Source organism: Vidua macroura, chromosome 12 (assembly GCF_024509145.1).
Source record: "Vidua macroura isolate BioBank_ID:100142 chromosome 12, ASM2450914v1, whole genome shotgun sequence".
Classification (NCBI taxonomy): Eukaryota; Metazoa; Chordata; class Aves; order Passeriformes; family Viduidae; genus Vidua; species Vidua macroura.
In genome coordinates this window covers 19422540-19446189 of record NC_071582.1, presented here as the reverse complement: position 1 = coordinate 19446189, position 23650 = coordinate 19422540, and the positions used below count along the sequence as shown (strand labels likewise).

The 23650-nt window shown below is 47.6% G+C and overlaps 2 protein-coding genes across 2 annotated transcripts in view; one reads left to right on the top strand and one right to left on the bottom strand.

Annotated features, from left to right (window-relative positions):
* CHSY1 (chondroitin sulfate synthase 1) overlaps nucleotides 1-4765 on the top strand; it is a 75273-nt gene extending 70508 nt beyond the window's left edge. Inside the window, exon 3 of the mRNA XM_053987957.1 lies at nucleotides 1246-4765. Within this exon, the coding sequence (XP_053843932.1) occupies nucleotides 1246-2838 (1593 nt within the window). The 3' untranslated portion in view covers nucleotides 2839-4765. The remainder of the gene's footprint in view (nucleotides 1-1245) is intronic.
* A 5307-nt stretch (nucleotides 4766-10072) lies between these two features.
* Nucleotides 10073-23650, bottom strand: part of LRRK1 (leucine rich repeat kinase 1) — a 70346-nt gene continuing 56768 nt past the window's right edge. The window contains exons 28-33 of the mRNA XM_053988501.1: nucleotides 22920-23071; nucleotides 21224-21341; nucleotides 19855-19971; nucleotides 14046-14881; nucleotides 13389-13490; nucleotides 10073-11500 (exon numbers count right to left, since the gene is read on the bottom strand). Of these exons, the coding sequence (XP_053844476.1) occupies nucleotides 11323-11500; nucleotides 13389-13490; nucleotides 14046-14881; nucleotides 19855-19971; nucleotides 21224-21341; nucleotides 22920-23071 (1503 nt within the window). The 3' untranslated portion in view covers nucleotides 10073-11322. The remainder of the gene's footprint in view (nucleotides 11501-13388; nucleotides 13491-14045; nucleotides 14882-19854; nucleotides 19972-21223; nucleotides 21342-22919; nucleotides 23072-23650) is intronic.

Below are 23650 nucleotides of genomic sequence, written 5' to 3'. Positions count from 1 at the left end.
GTGTCTGTCCACAATAATGGGAAAAATGCAACCGAAGGCCTAATAAAACAGGACTTGTGCTGGCTCTGAGCAGCTGGTAAAAGGAAGGTTTCTGTGCTGGTGATTTTCTTTTTAGTGCTCTGTTTGATTGCCATCATATTTGAGACCTTCTCCCTGGTTCTTTTTTTTGAGTTTGGCTCTTTGCTGACCTGTACAGCCCTTTTACATGAGCTTTATTGCTGTGTTTCCTGTGGCAGATTCCACTGCCAGTAACAGAGATTGGATCCCATATTGAATGAGGGTGCTGTGTCAGCTCTGGCAGGTTGATGACGTTTGTGCTGTGATATAGAATCTGCTCGTGGTCTTTTTAAATTTCCATTACCTAAGCCTGTCTATACCTTTGGTCTCAAGGTTTTATTTTCAGTTTATTTTCCACATTATCATCCTGGTTTGCCTTTCACAGTATCAGCTACTGCCTGAGCTACTGAGGACTGTAAAGCTGGTTGGTCTGCTTTTCCCAAGACTTGTGAATCTAATCTCAGCTCACTATCTCCTTGTTTTGAAATAGCAAATGTCACGCTAAGGATGTTCTTATTCTGGTGTGTGCATGCATCCTGTATTACCTGACTTCTGGAACTCTAGGAATCTCAGGTGCACTTTACTGTCCATTGACATTTTAAAATGACAGCTGTAGCTATGCATTGCAGCACTTGAGGTAACATATTTGGCATCTTGACTAAAATATTCAGCAACCTGCATTTTTAATGCCTAAACCTGGATTTTTAATGCTTAAATGGCATTTGGGTATAATGGAAGAGGTGTTGTCAGATTTGCTTAGTAGGTACATGGCATCCCTTTTTATTCTTCTTTATTATTAATAATGAAAACAATGGGAAACAAATGAATAATAAAAGTTTTGTAGTGAACACTTCATGGTGTTATTTTCCTGGTGATGGTGTGTTGTTGTGAAGAAATGAGCTTACAATGGACTTACTGCAGAATTGTTTGGCCGCCGGTGATACCTCTAGAATGGGCTGTGGTAATCCAAAATCCATGATAGATGTTTCTTTCACCAGTTCACAATGAGTAATCCTCTTAATTTCCTTGAATAGCAGCTGGTGCTGCTACAACCTGTGCCTAAACCCAAGAACAGCTTATTCAGAAAGCCTTCTGGCCCTGTGAGCGAGGGGGAATTCTCTCCCAGCGGGGTTGCGTGGGCAAACTTTCACAGGGTCAGCTCTGACTTCTCCTCTCTCTCTCTCCTAGATGCAGCAGCTGTTCTACGAGAATTACGAGAAGAACAAAAAAGGCTACATCTGGGACCTGAGGAACAGCAAAATACACCGGGCTATAACTCTGCACCCCAACAAGAACCCCCCGTACCAGTACAGGCTGCACAGCTACATGCTGAGCCGCAAGATCGCCGAGCTGCGCCACCGCACCGTGCAGCTGCACCGCGAGATCGTGCTCATGAGCAAGTACAGCAACACCGAAATCCACAAGGAGGACCTGCAGCTGGGGATGCCGCCCTCCTTCATGCGCTTCCAGCCCCGCCACCGGGAGGAGATACTGGAGTGGGAGTTTCTGACAGGAAAATATTTGTACTCGGGTGCCGACGGGCAGCCGCCTCGGAGAGGGATGGACTCGTCCCAGCGCGAGGCGTTGGATGACATCGTTATGCAGGTCATGGAAATGATCAACGCCAACGCCAAGACGCGGGGGAGGATCATTGATTTCAAGGAAATACAGTACGGATACCGCAGGGTGAACCCCATGTACGGAGCAGAGTACGTGCTGGACCTGCTGCTTCTCTACAAGAAGCACAAGGGGAAGAAGATGACGGTCCCCGTGAGGAGGCACGCGTACCTGCAGCAGACCTTCAGCAAGATCCAGTTCATGGAGCATGAAGAGATGGACGCCAAAGAGCTGGCCAGCAAAATCAACCAGGATTCCGGGTCCTTGTCCTTCCTCTCCAGCTTGCTGAAGATGTTTGTCCCCTTCCAGCTCAGCAGGTCCAAAGCAGAAAGGAAGGAGCTCAAAGACAAGAAGATCAACATCCTGATCCCTCTCTCCGGACGGTTCGACATGTTTGCGAGGTTCATGGGGAATTTTGAAAAGACGTGCCTCATTCCAAACCAGAACGTCAAGCTGGTTGTCCTGCTTTTCAATTCCAATTCCAACCCTGACAAGGCGAAGCAGATCGAGCTGATGAGAGATTACCGCTCCAAATACCCCAAGGCTGACATGCAGGTTCTGCCGGTGTCGGGGGAGTTCTCAAGGGCACTGGCTCTGGAAGTCGGATCTTCTCAGTTCCAGAACGAGTCTTTACTTTTCTTCTGTGATGTTGACTTAGTGTTTACCACAGAATTCCTCCAGCGGTGTAGAGCCAACACAATTTTGGGTCAGCAAGTATATTTTCCCATCATTTTTAGCCAGTATGATCCAAAGATTGTTTATAGTGGAAAGGTTCCTAGTGACAATCATTTTGCCTTCACTCAGAAAACAGGTTTCTGGAGGAACTATGGCTTTGGTATCACCTGTATTTACAAAGGTGACCTTCTTCGAGCGGGTGGCTTTGATGTCTCCATCCAAGGCTGGGGCCTTGAAGACGTAGATCTATTTAACAAAGTCATACAAGCTGGCTTAAAAACTTTCAGAAGCCAAGAAATTGGAGTAGTCCATGTGCATCACCCTGTTTTTTGTGACCCTAATCTTGATCCAAAACAATATAAAATGTGCTTGGGGTCCAAAGCTTCAACGTATGGGTCCACACAACAGCTGGCTGAAATATGGTTTGAAAAAAACGACCCAAATTTTGGGAAAAGCAGCAATACTAATGGCTCAGTGAGGACAGCCTAATGTCCAGCTATGCTGGAAAAGACTTTTTTTTTAATTATCTAATTTATTTTTGGGAAAATGTTTTTTGATAATTCACTTTTAAAAGACCACACAGGATATATTTTAGAAATCATCGTTGTTTTCTTACAAAGTGCTCGTTTTGAGAAGAACAAGGCCCTTGGGTTTTTTGTTGTTGTGTTTTTGGTTTTGAACAAAACTGTGATCAATATTTGCCTTCAAACAAAAAAAAAAAGAAAAAAAAAAAGAAAAAAATTGTTTAAGAGTTACCTGATCAGCAGAAATCTGACTTGAATTAGAATTTCCTTATGAACAAAAGATTGTTTCCTACCGTTTCCGTTGCCGTCTTCATGGCTGGGATTCTGTAAATGTGGACCTGAGCGTGCAAAGCCAAGTGACAAAACGCTGTGTCTAAATGTTTTTGGTGTGACTGCTACCGTGCAAAGATTCTGCTCCTTTGGTTCAGGATTAGCCATTAATTCTCAAATTGCGTTAGAAAATCCGAGTCGCTGTGGCGATGAGAAAGGGTGGTAACCGCAGGAGGGGTTTTGTTTTTCCCTAATAGCTGATTATTTCAGTTTAAAAATACACCTCCACTTGTTATAGGCAGGAGAGGGAAGGAAGTAAGCACAAGCCGTGATCCGATTAGTCCTTGTAGAAATTGTTGTGTTTGGTGTTTGCTCCGCGGACGGACGGAATGTTTGGGGAATCCGTGCTGGGTTCTGTGTTCTGTCCTCAGCCGCCCTCCGAGGCTGAGCCATGCGACCAGGGAGTGCTGAGGAGCGAGGGGAAGGGGCTGGGAAATGAGAATCTCTGGCAGCCAAACGACAGCACACAACGAACAGTCCAAGATCCCTGAGGAGAACTTGGAAAACTCCTCCGCACCGAGTGTCCCGCGCCCGATCGCATCGATTTCCTTCGGTCACGTGATGTTAATGGGAACAATTATTACATTTGATTGCTAGTTTTGTTTTGGGATTTTTTTTTTTTTTTCCTGTATCTGCTAGACCGTTAATTTATTTAATATCCACTGTTTTAGGTTCTTGACCTTTCCTTGAATATCTGTTAGTCATTTTAATATTTTATATATATATATATGCGTGTGTAAATATATATATATATATATTAGGAATGTATTGCATCTTCTCACTGATAAGGTAGTGTACATCATACTTAAAGTAAATGATCTCCAAAGATTCTTTCTAAAATATTTTTTCATGAATCTTTTTTTTTTTTTTTCCCCCCCAAATTTCTTTAAAATTTTTGGAATGACTTCAGTGAGTGTAGGAATTTTTTTGGTATTCTAAGAGGAACTGGGGATGAGGAGGCTGAATACAAGGAAAGTGTGATCCCTATGAGTTAACACCTAGCAAGGTAAGAGAAAATACATGAAATAAAGTGCCTTAAAGCCAGATAGGGAACCCTGTACACTAAGACTTAGACAGTGACTAGACATTGTCATTGAAGCAGATGATCTCTTGGGACCTGTGTACCTGTAAATATCCTGCTCAGCAGAAACAAAAAATAAAAACCAGCGAACAATATATTTTTCTATCGTATCCTCCAGCCCCATTTCATCCCATTGCCCTCAGTTCCACTTCACCTGCTCTCTGGGAAGTGGAGGCAAGTGAAGGAGTGGAGAAAACCCAAGGCTTTGGTGGTTGTTGCCACATTTGAAGGGATCTTACAGTGCAATTGCTATTCCAGTAGAAGAAATAACCATTGTTTACACGTGTATGGAATATGAACTGCAGCTAGCATAGAGTCTGTGTCTTACAATGTTCATCATTTTCTGGTGACAGTCCCAAGGATGTAGGTGCATGGAAAATTTTTCTTTTCCTTCTCTTTTTTTTTTTCCCTTTCTTTCTTTCATTTTTTTTTTTTAAGACTTGCTTCTAAGATGCAATAAAGATTTTTTTATTTGCAATCAGAGCTGCTCACGTCGTCAGTCCATGTTGTTGCACCCAGCAGAGGCACAGAGTAACACACTTTGGGAAGTAAGTCCAGGTAAAAGGATTTTTCTCTTCCAAGGGTTTTGACCTCTCTGTTGTGTTTTGGCCTGGGATGAGCCCAGTGCTTACACCTTAGCTCTGAGGGAAGGCAGATCAAACCCATCCATCAGGAGCTGGTGCTGATGAGCTGTGCCATTCCCTAGTTTTGACTTTTTCCTCATGAAAATGTTAACAGTACTTCTGCTGCCTGAAAATACCCGTAAGTGTACATTTCAGATGCAAACACTGACAAGGCTGCATGGTGCCCTAATGTTTTGTGTGTTCAAAACACACTAAAAATAATTATTAAGTGGGTTGAGCACTTATTTTTTTAATAGCTCTAGGAGTTGTTCAGTATTGAAGATAAAAATAAGTCCCAAAGCAAGAATCTTAGGGATTCCAGAGGTGTTTCTTCACACAAGGGAAAGGGGAAAAGAAAAAACCAAACAACTTGTATTTGTGGTACACAAAACAGCTTAAAGAACATGAACCCCAAAGAATGGCAGCAAAACAGGGAGAAAAAAGCCCTGTACTTGTACTGTATTTATTAACATTTATGATTATGTAGGACTTTTTTTAGCCCATAACAGCTGGTAAAAGCAGAATGTAACTGGAAAAAGCCATTTTGACAACAGCACCCGTGTGGTATTGGGTTTTTTTTCCTCAGTTGCTGCAGTTCTAATTCTGTTACCAAATCTCTGTTAAAAGTGAGTTTTGCACCAAGCTTGCAGGCAGCCCTCAAGGCCTCACATCACAATTGATCACATATTTTATGGACTCACAGCTTAAAAGCAGTCCATTTTAAAGTGAAATTTTAATTATAACCCTTTATGACAAAGTCTAAACACATAAACCCCATTTTATACTAAAGTAAGTGGCATTTGCTGCCCCACTTGTAAGGAACTGGACAGAAGTGGAAATCATCAGCTGGTAGGTGCTAACCCAGCCTTGACAAAAATCCCTTCTGGGGCTGGGACATTTCATCCTCAATTTACTCCGGTTGTTTGCTTCGGACAGAAGTTTCTTTCACCCCGAGGAAGCAGGAAAATCATGGAGAGTTTTCCTCTGGGCCACAGAGGTATGAGAAAATGAGATGGTGTCATCCTGAAAATGAAGGGCGTGGTGCCCAGTCATGTCCTGTCTATAGAGATGCTTGTTTTCTTTATTAAAACAATTAAAAATGTGAGACACTTCTTTCCCTCATTATTTTGGTGCAGGGCATCCTCACAGCAGTAAAACTCCCACCCAAACAGAGCTTTGCAGCCCCTGGGCACATGGTGTTAAACCCTTCACCTTCTCTGGGCACCCCTGGGTGAGGAGCTGGATTTATTAACGCTGTTTTCTAAAAGCTTTTCCCTCCTGCTCAAGGATCAATGATGGCAAAAAGAGGCCAAGGGAGATGGGGGAAAATGTGAGTCAAGAAAGGCAGCGGGTACTCCTGGTGACTGTCATGCTGGATGTGACTATTTACATGTGACATTATTTATCTGTGACTTTGCAGAGTCACGGTCCATGGAAGGAGTTCAAGTTTTGGTCCTGTGGGCACAGTGGGGGTTTATTACCCGGAAAACTCAGTGCCCAGCTCCAGCCCCATGTAGCTCCCCTGGACCTGGCTGGATGGTTCCTTTAGCACAATCAGCACAAAGTCCCACTGACCCAAATCTGCTTACTCTGAGTTTTTGAGGAAGCCTCTAACTTTACATTGCAAATTATTATCCTGAGCAGTTTTCACATGAATACTTGCTAAAAATACTCGGCTTGCACAGCCAGCCACAGTCGGGAGCTTTTTGGAAAGAAAATCTTGCAGAGGCATTAAAAATGGGGAGAAGGTCCAGGCCCCACTGGGCTCCTCCTCTGCTCTGGCCTTGGTGATGCCTGGGCTGGTGGGACACTGCCCACGTGGGACCTGTTTTAATGAATGTTTTTGTACCCAGTGGACTCTGCCAATGTGAGTTATTGTGCTGACCAGAGCAAATCCAGGGGTTTGATCCCAGTTGGAGCTCAAAAGCCACCTCCTTCCAGGCTTAGGCAGCCTTGGACACAACCTGGGCTCCCCAGCCAAGGCAGTGCATCCCATGAGGAATCCTTTCCAACTATTTTCCTGGATTTTACCTGGCTGCTGCTGCCAGAACCACTTTTATTCCTCACGTCCGAACTGCTGCTGACACTTTCCCAGGTGTAAGGAACGTGTCCATGTCCTTTCCAAGCTCCAGAACCATCTCCCAGGTCTCCTCCAGCCCAGGAATCCATACCACCTTCTAAATCACTTTTACAAGTGGGGTGAAAAAAAAATTAACATTAAAAAAAAAAACCAAAAAACAGCCCAAATACTGGGCTGGCTGTACTTACTTTCACACTTTAATTCAATAAAAACCTTAACTTTAATTGACCTGAATCGGCTCCAACATTTCCAGCAGGCTGGGCTGGAGTCTCTTGGAAATGGGGGGTCCCCCCTGTTTGGGGTGTCAAGAGGACTTTGCAGGGTCCTGTTCCACCTTTTAGAAAAAGAAGACAAAAGAGTAACGCCACCTTTGTGTTTTACTGACTTTTCACCTAGAGGGCTCCCAAAAGGGGCAGAGTTTAAAGTGGTTCCATGATAAAACAAACTTCCAGTGCAAACAGGCTGGGATGTGGGGCAGATAAAGGCTGTTTGCTGTGAAAGGCTCTGAGTGCTGGGGTAGTACCATAACAGCCCTGGGAAGCCTGAAATGTTGTGACTCATGGGTTGGGGATGTGCTCTGTCCCTCTGCCCACTGCCAGCATCACTTGGCAGTGATTTCCCCAGTGCTGAGCACCTGTCCCAGGTGAGCTCAGTCCCAGCCCAATCCCTGGCACCATTCTTATCCCCAGCCCCATTCCTGGTCCCATCCTTCTCATCATTTTCATCTCTAACTCCATCCCTGGCCCCATCCTCACCCTAATCTTCATCACAATCTCCACCCTCATTTCCAATTCCATCCCCAACCTCATCCTTACCCTGCTCCACCTGGGTTAAGCCCCTGGAGCCTGACCCAGCTCCCATCCCAGGGGTAAGCCGAGGACAGGCCTGAAATAGCCAGGATATTTCCTGTGCTTTTAAAGCTTGCTTAAAGAAAACTCATTTCCTCTGTCCTTTCGGTAGCAGAATACAAAGCAGCCAGCACTGCCCCTTTCCCCACCTCCCTAAAAAATCACCTTCTTTTTCCTTATGCTGAAGCTGAGAGCCCTCAGTGCTGTGTGGGATGGGGAGCATCCAGCTGGTGTGTCAATGTTCACCTGCCCCCACCCTGTCCTTGGGGGCACAAGAGGTGGGGTTATGCTCTAATACATCAAATTACAGCAATTCCTGCCCACTGTCCAGGGCACTGTGTGCCATGAGGCAGAGCCAAGCCCTTCTTTCCTTTCCTAGCAGAATGAGCTGTAATATTCCCATTTTCCTATTCATGGGGAGTTGGTTGGGTTTGGATAGCCCCAGGCTGGTGGAATCTGTGCACCCACAGTGCTGGGGCCCCAAAATATCCAGAGTGAGCATCAGGATGTGGGATGCAACCAGTGGTTTGCCCCTACATCATGCTTCCCCCCCAAAAATACTGAGGCCATGCCCCAAACTGGGATGCTGGTATTGGGCACAGCTGTTCTTCATCCCAGGGCCTGACTCTTCACTGATGCCAGCCAAGAAACAGCCCAAACCAGGAACAGGAATCAGTATCCAGCTGGGAATTGAATATAATCCTTTCAAAGCAGGTAAAGGACCACAGAGCACTCCAGGGAAAGCCCAGGGATGTGTGTGGCTCTGCTCTCAGGAGGCAGCTGAGTGAGGGAGTGAAGCTGGGGGGGGGGCTTTTGGGCTCAGATAATCAAAGGCAGGTCCTGTTCATCTCTTTTTGCTTCTTTGATGAGTAATTAACAGCTCTGGCACCCGCTGCCCTCCCACTGCTGGTGCTGGGGGTTAATCCAATCCCAGAGCATCCGCTTCCCCCCAGCACTGAGCCCAAAGCTCTTCTCTTGTCTCTCCTCTGTCAGCTGAAGGAATAACCCCCTGCCAGGGCCCTGCTTGGGCTTATTTTTATCAGCTGAAATAAAATAGTGAGGACTGTGATAGGTGCAGCCTCCCCACACTCACGCCTGGGGCTCGTGCTGCCCCTTGTTCCCAGGCTCTGGGACTTTTCCTGCCTTTGCCTGTGACCCCATCCCTTCCCCCAGGCTGCCTGATGCCCCTCACCTGTACCTGCCATCAGGAGAACAGGCTTTGCTGGTGGGAGAGATGGAAAGGAGCACTGAAATCTCAACCTGTTTGAACTGGTGGAAGTTGTTTTGATTTTGTTTTTAATGTCTGTTTATTTCTGCCCCTGGGGAATCATTCCTGCAGCACGTGCAGTGCTCACTTAATGGAGCCTTGTGCTAATGAGGTTTCAGGTCTGCTGGAGGGGGAGATTTTGTTCTTATTCCAGGGTAGCAACACTCAGGCTCTCAGCTGCTTTTGGGAACCAACCCCCTGTGCCCAGGAGGTTTTGGGACACACATCCACCACTGCAGCATCTCTCACAGGTCCCATGAAACCCAGGTGCCACCCCCTTCTCTTCCCTCCCCAGCTGAGCACCCTGACCCACCTGGCAAGGAGCAGGGATGTCTCGGTGTGTCAGGAAGGGTGTCCTGCAGCAACAGCCCCAGGGCACGGTGTCCAGCAGAACAAAGGCCCTTTTGTGTCCAGGCCTTGGCCAGGGCCCACCAAAGGTTTGGGAGATGCTCCAGCTTCCTCCATGGGCACTGGGGAGCCCATGGTGGTCAAAGCCCATACTGGCTTTGGAAGCAGCACAGCACCCAAGGTGTTCTGGTCAAGAGGGACAATAAGGAACTGCTGTGGTTGTTCCACAGGGTGTTTCCTCAAAGGAAACCTGCAAGGCTGAATGAAAGAATGAGCCCCTTTATAGCTCCTGTTGGGGCTTCAGGTGTCATGGGAAGAGTTCCTGCAAGTCAAAGGAATCTGGCAGCTGGAGAACGTGACTATGAGACCTCACCCCAGCCCTGAGACAAAGGCAGAGAGTGTGTCCTGGCAAGGGAGGGAAATTTTGGTGCTGCCATACCTGATCATGAGCTGCTGGAGAGACACAGGATGACAGTCACAGGCAAGGCCAGGTATGGAGACAGTCTGTACTCAGAGCCCTGATTCCAGCTGTGCTCATCACAACCAGCACTTGAATCATGCTGCAAACCCCAAACACCCAGTGCCAGTTGGGTTTCCAATAAAAACCACCAATGCAGTGTCATCCTGGGGAGGATTCAGTTTATTTTAAGATACATTCTGTTTCTAAAGAAGGATATTTTAGCAGCCTGCAACAGAAATGTGAACCAGAGGGTTAACCTGCCCGTTCGGCCTTGGCCAGCCTTGCCGATGCTCACACGAGATTCTTGGGATAAAAAAAAAAGAAAAAGGTCCAAAATTCAAACTGTACACCTTTATACAGGGTGCTTAGCTGGGGGCACTTTTTACACTGCTGTACATGCTTGGGATAATTAAGTGCAATTGGATTTAGAGCCAATCCAGCATCCCAGGCCACTAATGAAGATAAAATACAAGCTGTGGTGGGCAGAAGCTGCACAGATACACAGACAAACTGAGCTTATTGTGTTCCTGCTGCTCCAGAGTGCATTTCCCAAGAAGAGGAGTGGAGCAGAGACAGCTTATAAACATTCCTGGTCAGGGGCTCCCTTCTCTTCCATCAGGAACATCTGTCACACCCAGTGGCTTTGTTTTCCATCAGCTCCATTAACAAGCCAGCAGTGCCATGAGCCAGCTCACTCACTCCTGGTGCAGCATTCCTGGCAGGTTGTTTTGGGCCCCTCACAGGAACATTGCACCAGTACAGCTTTTAGGAACCAGAAATGCAGTGGCCAGCCACAGCTTCTCACTGGTTCCTACACCAGGGTGTCTCTACACAGGGACTACTCCTGAAGTAGGACACACACCCTAACTAATGGATTTGCAGGGAGGTGGGAAGCAGCCCCACAGTGCAGGGTTTCCAGCAGATGCATTCCTCCTGGGAACAGGGTGAATCAGCCCACAGTGCCCACGCTGCCGGCCAGCAGGCAGCCGGGACTGAAACGTGCTCAGGCTCCCAGGGCAGAGCCCATGGAGCTCTCCTGGCTGACACACACACAACAACAGCAGCAGCAGCAGCCAGGGCATGCTGAAGGTGAAGAAGGAATTCAAAACGGGAAGAACAAACTGCAAATCGGGGGATGAGCAGAACTGCAGCCACCTTTGCTCTCAACAGTACAGGGGAGCGTGTGACGGAGCAGGGAGCCGAGAGCTGGCCCAGCTCCCAGCCCTGTCCCAGCCCTGCTCACAGCGGCTTCTTCATTCCCCAAAAGCCCTGGTGAGGCTCTGGGAACCCCACGGTGCTCACTAGCAGCAAACCAGACACACACTCCCCCCCATCAGCCCTGGTGTGGGCTGTGTCTCCGAGTCCAGGACGCTCCCGTGTCCCGCTGAGCCTCGGGTCCAGCGCCACGGGCACTACCTTCTCTTGCGCATGCAGGTCTCCAGCCTGCCCAGCTCCTCGTAGGCCTGGTAGAAAATGTCAAAGTCTCTGGCACTCCAGCCCCTCCAGACAGCCAGGCACCGCTCCATGCTTTCGTTCTCAAAGCAGCACACAACCGTGTCCTTCCCTACGAGAGCCGCATCCACCAGCGTCCTGGGGAAGGGAGCAGAGAGCAGGGAAGGGCATTACAGGGAAGGGCATTACAGAGAAGGGAATTACAGGGAAGGATGTTACAGGGAAAGGCATTACAAGGAAAGATGTTACAGGGAAGGGCATCACAGGGAAGGCCACTACAGGGAAAGGCAGCTCTGTGAGCACAGCACTGGCTCATGAGCTTCCTTTCCAGCTACACAAGCTTTTTACAAGCTGCAAATCCTTCAGCAAGGAGAATGTAACAAAGAGAGGGATCAGAAACTGTGTCACATCACAACCAAGCAGCTCAGTGACATGGGAAAAGGTTTTTAAAGGGATTCAGGTGCCTAAATATGCAGGTGGGGGCTTAAGTCTGCCATGGCATTTGAAGTTGCTGCTAATCTCCTGATTTGCTAAATCCACAGACTCTTGTTCCTGCTGCCAGCTGGGCATTTTCAGAACAGCTCCATCGCAACACAGCTGACAGGCTGCTGAGAGCTTCCACAGCCTGGAATAAAGCATGGAAGTGGGATGGAGCCTGCCTGTGTCAGCTCAGGGGCTGAGCCCCGAGCCCAGAGCAGCAGGCACAGCTGTGGCAGCTCTCAGGGATCCGTGTGGTCCGTGTTGTATGTGCTTCCCTTCATGGTCTCTGTTGAAGCTGGCCCTGCAGGTACCTCAGAGGGAGGTGGCTGGGCAGACAATGACACTTCTCCTTTGCAGGGTCCAAGGGACAGGAGGTCAGCCCTCACTGGGCTCCTTCTACTACTCCCATAGCAGATGGGAAAGGTTGGTCCCAAAGTGTTTCCCCAGAAGGGTGCCCAGCTGGGAGCACTGGCCATAGGACTGTCCTTGGCAGCTGGTTTTTATTACAAACTGCCCCTACAAAGCCGCCTCCCTTTCCTTCCCTCCCTGCTCTGCTCTGCCATTTGAGCAGCCCCTTCCCTTTCCTCCCCTTCTGCTCTTTATCCTGCTGTTCAAACAGGAAGGGTCAATGGCCATGGTGCCTGGTCCAGCCAGGCAGCAGTGCAGGACAGGTGTGAGATGTGGTATCACTTAGCCTGAACTCCACACTCAATCTGAGTTAAGCAAAACTAAGAGTACCTGTGACCAATAAAGAGAATTCTCTCCTCCCAGCTAACTGATAAAGACACTCATTTCCGAGTAGAGGTAATGGCAGGAGCCTTTGATCTCCTGTTATGTTTACCTGGTGGTAATAAACGATCATTTATAATCCTTAGCACTGCTTAACCTGCATTTGTTTGGACATAAATAGTACAATCCCAGACCAGTATTTAAGTGATCAGCAGGAACACCCCCACCTCTCCAGCAGCTATTTATTTCCTTGACTCTCCTTCACTGTATGAAACATTTTAAATTAACGTATATAACTGCTCTCCCCTGTGCTCCAGGAGCCGTCCCCCGGCCTGTCACTGCCCACAGCACAAAGGTGCTCATTTAGAGCCAGAACATCAACCTGACCCACGTGAATGCAGCCACAGACAAGCGCCGTGCTCTGCATAAATACACCTCTTGTTCTGAGCGCGGGGCCGAGTCTGCCAAGCTGCTCTGACCTTCTGCCAGGTGCCCTCAGAGCAAAGGGAGCCAGCACCAGGCAGGATCAGGCCAACTCGATCACATTGTGCACGGTCCTGTCTGTGTCATTATGGGGTGTTCAGTCTCTGTGGATTTTGGAGACCAGGCTGTAGTCACTGAGCCTTCTCCTTGCTGTCTGCCCCGCTCTAAGAGCGTGCCCACACCTTGATGTGCAACCAGCAACTGTGTCCTCCCACTGGGATCTCCTCAGAGGCTGCTGGAAGCCAAGAGGAAGCTCCCAAGAGCTCTGAGAGCCTGCAGAGCCCCCCCCAGCCCCCTTGTGCCCCTGGACACTGGTGTGCCCAGCCAGCCTCACCCGTAGGGAGCCAGCTCCCCCGCCTTCAGCACCGCGATCACTCTGCCCCGCTGCGTGCCCGATTCCTTCTCCAGCCCGATAACGATGATGTCCCCTCCTCTCCTGGAAGAGAAACAAGGGAGATGTCACATCCCCAGCACTGAGCATGTTGTCAGCTGAGGAAGATCCATGCTGGATATCCATCCTCTGCTCCATGCCCACCTGCAGCCACGGGGACGGGGCACCGTGATGCCACGGGGGCATCCTGAATCCACTGCAGTGAGAGATCCTGTGACAAGCAAACTCAGCTTCCCAGGGGTTCCCATCAGCTCCACAGGAGGCAGCAGGACTTGCCAGGCAAGGAGGCTGCCTGCTGTTCTTTGTTTCCTCAGTAGTTGGGGAAACATGCCTTGGAGTCTGACCATCCCCTTCTCATTCTGCTGAAACTAACCCAGCAAGGCCTTCCACATGGCCACTCTGCTCAACACTGTGTACTTCCAAAAGGCATAGAAAATCCATGTTCCATTCTACTAGGAGCAGAATTTCTTAATGATAACTTGACTTTCTGGCCAGGTGAATCATACTGGGAATGCAAAAGCTGCTGAATTAGCCTGAGTTGATCTCATGTTCAGCCTGCAGGGATTTTGACTAAGATGCCTGCTTAAGTGACCCACTTACCTGGGGATCCAGATGAGGTCTTTTACAGGAAGAATCTTGACTGCTTGGAGATGCTCCGTGTTGTCACCTGCAGGCGAAGCATCGTGATCCAGGGAAGCCTTCAGCTGGTGGAATTTCTCAGACTCCTCAAAATCCATGGAGAAGGGTGCACTGGAGGAGCTCATGGGCGAGCTGGGCAGGCTGGAGGGGCAGCGGGTTACCGCGTTGGGGGGCGAGGAGGAGTAGGAAGACACGGAGCAGTAATCCGTGAGCGAGTCCTGGTGGTTCAGGATCTGGGTGCCCACGTCCGGGCTGTACACGATGCTCATGTCCCCCGGAGGGTTGCTCTCCATCACCTCGTGGCTGATGGGGGCTGTGGCCGGGATGGCAGCCGAGGGCTGCTGGATGGTGAACATGTCTCTGAGGGGGCTGCAGTCCCCGCAGAAGTAGCGTGCGCAGAGCTGGTAGCTGGTGGCGTGGTACATCACCAGGAAGTTGCTTTTATCGTCCAGACACCAGACCACCTCCTCGCCGTGGCACTCGGAGTTGCAGGCGATGGATGTGATGACGGAGGGCGGGCTGAAGGCCTCCAGCCTCCTGCTGATCTCCATGGAGGCGCAGTTGATGACGAGGACCCCGGGGCCGTTGCTGTACCACACCTCGGCCCCGCTGTTGGTGACCTCCATGGCCCTCACCGGGTACGGGTTCTGCCGCGGGTCGCTGTCGGAGATGTTGAATTTGGACCTGTTTGCTGTGTGGGAGCACAGGTAGGAGCAGTTGTCCCCTGGCAGGCCCTGGGACACTGAAAACACGGCTACGAGTCCATCTGACAAGCCAGCCAGTACCACATATGAGTTCTGTGAGAAAGAGAGAAAAATTTCATGGAATTGTAGAATGGTTGGGTTGGAAGGAACCTAAAAGATCATCTCATTCCATCCCTCTGCCATGGGCAGGGACACCTTCCACTAGACCAGGCTGCTCCAAGCCCCATCCAACCTGGCCCTGAACACTTCCAGGGATAGGGAGTCCACAACCTCTCTGTGCCAGGACCTTACCACCCTCATAGCAAAGAATTTTTTCCTATTTCTTTACTTCTCTATAATAGAAGACCTTTCACTCCGAGAAGCTTCTGCCTGCTTCTCACATTCTGCAAGAACACCAGTATCTCACCCCAGAACAGCGATAACACAACATAAAAAGAAGTCATTCCCTAGAAGCTGCTGAGAGCCACGCTCCTTTCACCCAGTATTACCTCTCTCTTTACTGGCAAGGGCGGACAGACGGACCTGGCAGCCTGCCCTGAAGGTTAACAAATTCAAGCTGGAGTATGTTCAGAGACAGCCATCATGATCCTAGGAATCCAGCTGTAGAAACCCGGCTCACTTCCAAAAAAGAGTAAAGCTATTGCTATCGATGTAGGTAGGAGAGGAATGGAAGAAATGCAGTAAAAATGGAAAGAGGGAGCCAATATTCCCACAAACAAGAGCATCCAGTCTGCTGCTCCGAGAGCTCTGCTTCTCCCAGGGATGTGCTCTGGGTCTGGGATCCCTGGCAGCTCAGACATCCCAGCCAAGGGCACACAAGCAGCAGCAGTTCACCAAAGCACCTGCCAAGTGCCATGAACAATTCTGCAGGTGGGTAAAACCTGTCCCTAAATGTACAGATGTGCTGGATACAGCTCCAGCTCCGTGGCCATGCATCCCTCATGTCCCAGGGGCAGGAGCTGCTGAGAAAGCCACGGCTCAGCAACTCCTCCAGCTAATCCCAGCGGGGCAAAACACTGTTAAACAGATTGGGAAATTGATCTCTTGGGAACAAAATTTCCCGTGACCTTGGGCCTCTACCAGAAACTCCCCCATCTGTGAAGCAGATAAAACAATACTTACCTCAAAGGCCTTTCTATTTCCTCCCTGTGGAGCAATAAATTCTAAAAAAAGACCATTTTACCCAGGACTCTTTTGCTGCCTGGACTAAGCACAGCTAACCAAACAGAACCAGACAGAGCAGCACAGAGCTGACACAACCTTGCCCCTCCTCAGCCTCTCCACAGTGGAAAGCCTTGCCTTTGGCATGCCCAGGATGCCACTGAGATGGGCTGAGGGCTCAGAGTCACCCTTTGCTGGGAATGCAAAAATTAAATTAAGGCATCCATGTGCCCTTCCAGGGATCTTGATTCTGCCAGGCCTGGACAATAGTTCCCAGGCTGTAAATCCAAAGAAAAATCAATATCTTGACTTGCCCCAGCTATTGAGGGGCAGGTAGTACAGGATAAGTGTTATTTAATTGACAGCTCTGCTTGCAAGGCTCATTTTGAGTCCTGGACAAAGAGACACTCTCTGCACACCAAGTATGAGTAAAATCATGAGAGCACTGAGCCCCTGTGACTAATCCAAATCACAGCAGAATTTTACTGTAATGGGAAAAACTAGGAAAGCAAGTGGAAAGTTGTGAAATGGGGCTTGGACTAACTCAGTCCAGTCCCAATTCTCTAACCACTAATTAAAAGAAACCCCAACGACCTGCAGTGCTCAGTGCCATGTTCCTGCTGCCATGTGGATCTGGTGCAAAGGCTCCTTTGAAGTGGCTTTGCCAAGGAGTTGCATCAGTAGGTTGGATCATGGCACAGTGCTTTGCACAAGCTGGATTTTGGGTTACTTTTTCTTTGGAAGGGAGTTCAATTACTTAAAACTGAATAAAACAAAGCAGAACAGCCCACATTTCTTTGGTAAAAAATGGTCCAACTTTTTCAGTCTGAAGAACTCTGCACAAGAGGCATTGCTTACTAGATATGGAAAATTTAAATTGAAATGGGAACATCAGATATTAACTGTAATGTGAGTATGTCAACCTGAACTGGTCCTAGCGTGACACAGGACACTATTAAAATCTTCAGAGATTATAATTTTGTCTCATTTGATTTGATAACACTGAATTATCCAAGCATATTATTCACAAAAAATTATTTTGAATTCCTTGATTAGTGTCAGCTACTACAGAACAGATTCCCTATTCCCTTGTGAGTTCCACAGGCCAAATTTCCCTGGCACTGAGCAGTCAGCACCATAACCAGGCAGAGGTGGGTCACTGACTCCCTCCTGGTGTTACCAGTAATACCAATGCCAAATCCTGGCCTGTCTGGGATGGAACAATGGTGGAAGCAAATTTGGAAGGTATTTTTTTCATTGGAGTATTTATTGCTTTCTGTCTTGGCTATCACGACCTGTTTCTATCCAGCCATTGCTGTTATCTCTGAGAGAGATAAGAAACAAGGAGCAGGAATCCAAATGCTGAGAAATGCCCTCAACCTGCCATCCCTCACATGACTGGGCTGAGGGAGTGACCAAATCTACAGCAGACCATGTCAAAAACCACCTCCCCACAGATGCCATAATTAATTCTTGCCAGATTTTATCCAGTGCCGGTGAGGCAAAACCCCCCTGATCAGGGTATTCCAGCAGCAACCAAAGGCAGGCAGGGCTGCAGCCTCCAGAAACCTTAAGTAACTTTCTCAGAATTCATTTTCAACATTTGGGCTCCACGAGGAGCCAACAAAAACACACAGCAACAAAACTGCATTTGAAGGCCCCGTGCTGCCAGCAGCCCCGCCGTGCCAGGAGGAAGGCCCCGAGCGGGGCCGTGCCGCGCTGCGATGTGCGGGGATGAGCCGGCTCCAGACGTCCCATCCCACTGCCAGCAGGTCAGCAGAAATGGCAAAAAATCCTACACCAGGGCCTGGTCACCTCCTCCTCCTCTTGTCCCTGCAGGGTCTGGCACTGCTGGCTGCAGCCTTTAAATGCAGCTTTTGTTTCCACGTGTTCCAGGTTTCTGCACTAGGCCAAAGACTTGCACCCATTCAGGTTTCTCTCTCTCTCCACATCTCTTCGTAAGAAAGCTGAAAACCAAGGCAGAATGTGTCTTGGTTTGCCCTTTTTTAACCTGCTCATTTGCTAATTTGTTTTCTTTTTTCTTCTGAAAACTGTATTGTTTACCAAAAAGAATCATCCTGGTGACAAAAAGCATGCAACAAAACGCTTAAATTGTACAAGACTTCTCCTTGGCGGGTGAGTTTCAGATTCTGGGCCCCCCTTGCCTGCTTTCAAATTTCCATGATGCTTCCTTTGGATGAGGAACCAAGTTTTGGAAACTATTTCTTTTGGATCAGCCTTCCCAAGGCAGTCGTAAAGAATTCCCCTTCCCAGCAACATCCCTCAGCAATTCTCTGACTAAAAGTTACCTCACATCTCACCAGCTAAAGGCTTTCTTCCCAGGGAAATGCAATTCTCTTCCCCACTGGACAGCAGTGACTGTGATAACTCTGACAGAGCTTGCTGGCCAGGCAGTGAGTGTGACAAGTGTAAGCTTTCCACATAGGTTTTTTGGAAGAACTGGCTGGTTTAGCTTTTGCCAGCCTGGTCTGCACATGCCCAGGCTGCTGCTCTGGCCATTTCACTGCCAAACTCATTCATAGAAAGGAGAGAGGAAAAAGTAAGTCCAATAAACTAAGAAGGAGTGAGCTGAAGGGAGCTGGAAGGTTGGGTAGGGTCGGGGGAGGAAGGGAGGTGTCTAGACTCAGTATTGCTATTGTAGGGCCTGGCATTATTTATGACATTTTCTAGGCAAGCCACAAACTGGAAATAGAAACCAGGAGACATAAAGCCACTCGTAACCCCTGAGGAATGGCTTTGCAAGCTGTGTGACAGTGGAAAAGCTGAAAGCAAAAGACTCCTTCGACCATCCTGGATGGAACCTCAGCCAGCACGAAAAAGAAATTTGCCCTACACATCAGAAATGAAACTCCACAGTGGACAAATGCTGCAGGTCCAGGAGCCAAGGAAAGCCAATAGATGCAGAGAAATCCAGCCCTGTGCCAACTTTACATCAATGCCCTACTTTAGCCGTACTTACACCATGTTTGGAAGTGCAGCAGCACACCTTACACAAACCATCTGCCTCAGACTCAGTCCATGCAGCAATCCCAGCAGACGAGCCAGAAATGGACAATGGCAAAGGCCTTGTATAAACCAGCAGTTCTCAGACACATCCCAGTCTGCTGGCATTTGCAAAGACTACACAGCTACCAGTAATGTTGGAACATAATTATATGTTTTCACTTGAGGTGGCTGTAAGCAAACCGGAGGTAATTTAGCCGGAAAACAGTTTTTATACATCTCCCAAGGCTTGCCTGCAATAGGCACCCAGGTCAGATTTCTCCTGCCAGAAATGGGATGGTGGCAATTCCAGGCCTAGGCAGATAACATATAACTTGTTTTAATGCCCATAAGTATAATTATCCATGTTACCCATAAAAGCATTACCCAAACCAGCTGTATTATCTAAGTGTTCTCGTTCAAAACCAAAACAGGAGTGTGGCTGAGCCCAGGTAACATTTAAGGATGACTGTGCACACAAATGACAGCACACAGCCCAGGAAAACAGTGGGTACAGGAGGCCGGATGTACCCACGTCCTGCATTAGCACTTAACAAATCTCTCTTCTAATTATTGCTTCATGTCTTCTCCACTTCGCTTGATCAGCCTAAACCTTGTGTTCCAGTGAAGTGGAAACGCAGCTGGAAAGCTTCCTTGCTGAGGAATTTGATCTGTTTTGACTATTCTCCCAGCAGGTTTGGAAGTGCCAGCTTTGGTCCCCTGACTCAGGTTCTTGCTCACACCACTGTCCTCTGGCAGAGGCAGAAAGATCTGGAAACCTTTTCCTTGCAGTGCCAAAATGTTCCTGGGCATTGCGAAGTCTTTCAGCACCAGCTGAGTGTGGCAGCTTGGCCCAGCAGCAGAGTCTCACTACTGCCCTTTTCCTTTGGGCTGTTCCTTACCCTTTTGACAAGAGGCATCACCAGGAAGCAGCTCACAGTGGCAGGAGTGTCTAAACCCTTCAGTGGAGTCTTTAAGGGACACATGCCCTGCAATCCATACACAGAAATCTTCTGGTCCTGTGAAAGAGCACATAAAATTCTATAAATTCAAACCACCTCCCTGCTTTTCATATCTTGATACCTGAGCAAGATCTAATTGGTTCCAAAACTGTTTTTTATTGGTATTTTTTGATATCCAAAGTGTGAATTTCTGTTTTCCATGGAGAGCCTTTGGCATGTGGGTAGAAAACGGGTGCTGCATTCCCCAGAACGGGCTGTGGACAATATATGCATTATCCAAAAAGTCACCAAAAATCACCAGTGTAAGGATTTTATCACCACATCCGAAAGCAGCATCTGACAACCCTGAACTCAAAAATCCCAAACAACAATTTAAGCAGGCTGTATGTTATTTTGCATTAACCTGTCTATTCAAGGGACATTACATTTTATGTGGAATCACACCTGTCCCACGCCTCCTAAATCTACTAGACTGACCGAGAGCACCCAACAACATTTTTCATTCTGATCTAAAAGGTGGAAATACAATGCTTTAAGATCTTTGAATTTTAATAATTAAAAAAAAAGAGTATTTGAGTTTCACCTCTATTTGAGAACAGAAAAAATAAAAAATACCTTATTTTATTATGGGGAGAAAAAAATTTTATACTCCCGGCATCCATGCCAGGGCAGAGTGAAATAGCCAACACAAATTATTTACTTGCCAAGTGCGGCCTCTTTCCCCCCCTACTCCAAAACACTGAACTCCAGGTACATTTAAATTTTTTTGGCTGTTTTTTCTTTGTTTTGTGTGAAATGATTGTGTCAGAACTGGCTGACACTTAACAGCCCTTTTTGATGGGTGGACAGGGGCTCTGGGGGATAAATCAGCCACTCTTATCTTTTTAGCTGCCATTTTCCACGGCAAACACAAAACTCAGTTACCCATTTCCCACCAACCTTCAAATCCCTCAGGCCTCTTTCAAAACCCCACCCTTAAATGCATGTTTTCTGTCCCTGCCTCCCTTTATCACGCACAGATAAGGACATTTCCCAGATGAACCCCTGGGCACAGATTGCTCCAGCCCAGAGAGTTTCCCCTGGAAAGCCGAGGTTCCCACGATCGCTCCGGGCTCTGGGAGGCAGAGTCTGGATCTGTGTGTCAGGTAGAAACAAAGCACCTGGAGACAGCAGATGCAAAGTCACCCTGCTCATCTGAGATGCCCTTTGTCTTACACACTCTTGGCTTTACTAATTTAACAGGCCTTTTCTCTTTGTTAGTGTCTCCCCTAACGAGGCCCCTCTTGAGGGGGGCACAGGCAATGCTCACCTCCGTGGCTGCCCACAGGGCATTCTGAAATTTGAGTTGGCAGCACAGCTTCATTCCTGGGCAGCTCATCCTCTGCACTTCCATGACTCCTTTCTCCAGGTTGACCACCGTGTAGTTCCTGAAAGGAGCCAGCAACAATTTCAGACAGCCAGCATTCCTCCTGCACAGAGCTGAGGGACTTGTGGCACTTGTGGCCAAGCCACGACACAACTGCCCAGATGTGGATGATGCTGCAAGGATCTACACCCCTCCAAACTGTAAATTCCTCATCTGAAGGAAAATAAAGATGCACCATGGCTCTTCCTCAGGGGCAGATGTGCAATTGCTTCTGTGAAGATTCACACTCAGCTCTCTGACTTTGCACAGGGTTAGGAGGATGTATGTGGTCTGTTGCTGTAACTGAGCTGTGAGACAAACAGATCCAGCTGAACAGCAGTAATTAATAGCTGGGAAGTTTCAGCCCATCTTGCCCATTAGGTTCTCAAGGGAATAGCTGCTCTCCAAGTTCACTGCCTTGCTATTATTTGGCTTCATTATTATTCCAGTACATAAACAGAGGAGCATGATTCTACAAAGCAAAGATCTGTAACCTAATAAAATTATTTATAAATATGACTAATTAGTAGGTTTTTTTGTAGCTAAAGGATTTTGCTTGTTTGGGGAAGTTTATTGATTTTGGATGTTTGAACAATAACTGGATATTCACAACCACATCTGTGAGTCCCAGATGTTTTACCAACTGTGGCACAAGCAATTACACATCCTGAAATCTGTCACATGTGAGTAAACTTGTTATTCAGCAGTCTCCAGCAAGTGGATTGTCCAGTCAGGAAGCAGATTCACTGAGATATATTGCTGTGAATATTTGGACAACATCCATGTATTCAAAATACATCTGGGAGTGCCATGTGCTTCACCAGTTCAGCAGGAAAAGTTACACTGCCTGCACTGAACAACTGACCAAGGACCACAAATGGCAAAGCAAATAGCTGAGCAATAAATCGTGTGCCTTTCCCCTTAGCTTAATGGCTACAAATAATGAACACATTAATATAAAATTCAGATCAGTTTGTGAATGTTCCCAAATAAGACTGAGGCTATAAAAATCAGCAGCATCCATAAAAATGAACCTAATCAGCTGCAGGTCACATGTGACTGAGCAAAATGCCATCACCTCAGCCACAATTTAATAACATTTTAAGCACATGCCTTCAGTCCAGAACACATTTTACTGGCAGTGCACACTTGGATGCACACACAGCTCCAGGCATGTGGTTAACTCCCGATGATTGCAATAGGATTTAAGCATGTGCTTAATTGCTTTGCAGAAGAGAGATGGAACTGCAGCCTCAATTAGGAAAGGTTTAGTGTTAAATGGCCTCATTAGGAAAGGCAGAACACGTCTGTTCTCATGTGCAAATGCTTCATCCTGTGTGTGTGAATCATTACACTGCCCTAATCTTCTTGCCATATTAACTGAAGCAGAGTTAAGCTCATTAAATATCCTTTATAAAGCAACCACTGTTCCCAATTAAAAGAGTTTGGGAAAACAGTGTTCACTGTATTCTTGGCGTTCATCCAAGTTCACTTTCACCTTCTTTACCTCCCTCCCAAAGGCAGAAGTGAAGATGCTGAAGGATTTTTCACTTAACAAGGAAAAAGAAAAAAAAGGAATTGGTAATGTGCACTGTCTCACCTGGTGTCCTCCTTCCCATCCCAGAACACCACCGTGTACTCCTGCCCTGGGGAGCAGAAGAAGGAAGACTGCTTCCCACAGGGCAGCAGGTACATAAACGTTGCAAAGGTTGGATCTTTCATCTGCCCCACCACAGAGATGGCCAGGGGACGCTGAGGGGGAAGGAAAAGAGAAAGACACATCACACAAGATGAAACAGGAGAACCGTAATAAACAGGAGGTTCAACAAGGCCAAGCACAAGGTCCTGCACCTGGATCAGGGCAATCCTAAGCACAAGCACAGGCCAGGTGTCCCTGGATTATCTTTAAGGTTCCTTCCAACCCAGTCTGATTCTATGATTATTTATTAAAGCTTGGTCTGTCATTCTCTTACACATTTTACTGATTCATTTCCTCAGGCTTACGAATTTTGGAAGCTGACCCATTGCATGATAGTATGTAGATGTTTGAGAATCAGGCTGACCTTTGTTTGAAGGACAGCAGCTCTAAAACACCAACTGAAATTAATGAAGAATGTAATGCAGCATAATCCTTTTCTTGCACTTTGAAGCATTTTCTTCCTCATACCTCCTTTTATAATCTTTGGGATTTTGAAGTCTTTGTAGTTGCACTCACAGTGTGACACTGGAGCTGTTTCTAGAAATTATGGGTAATGTCTTGCCCTGGTGAAATCAGCAGCAGACATCAAGGGACCTTCAAGCCACCACAGACATCTAAGGCCACAAATCTGT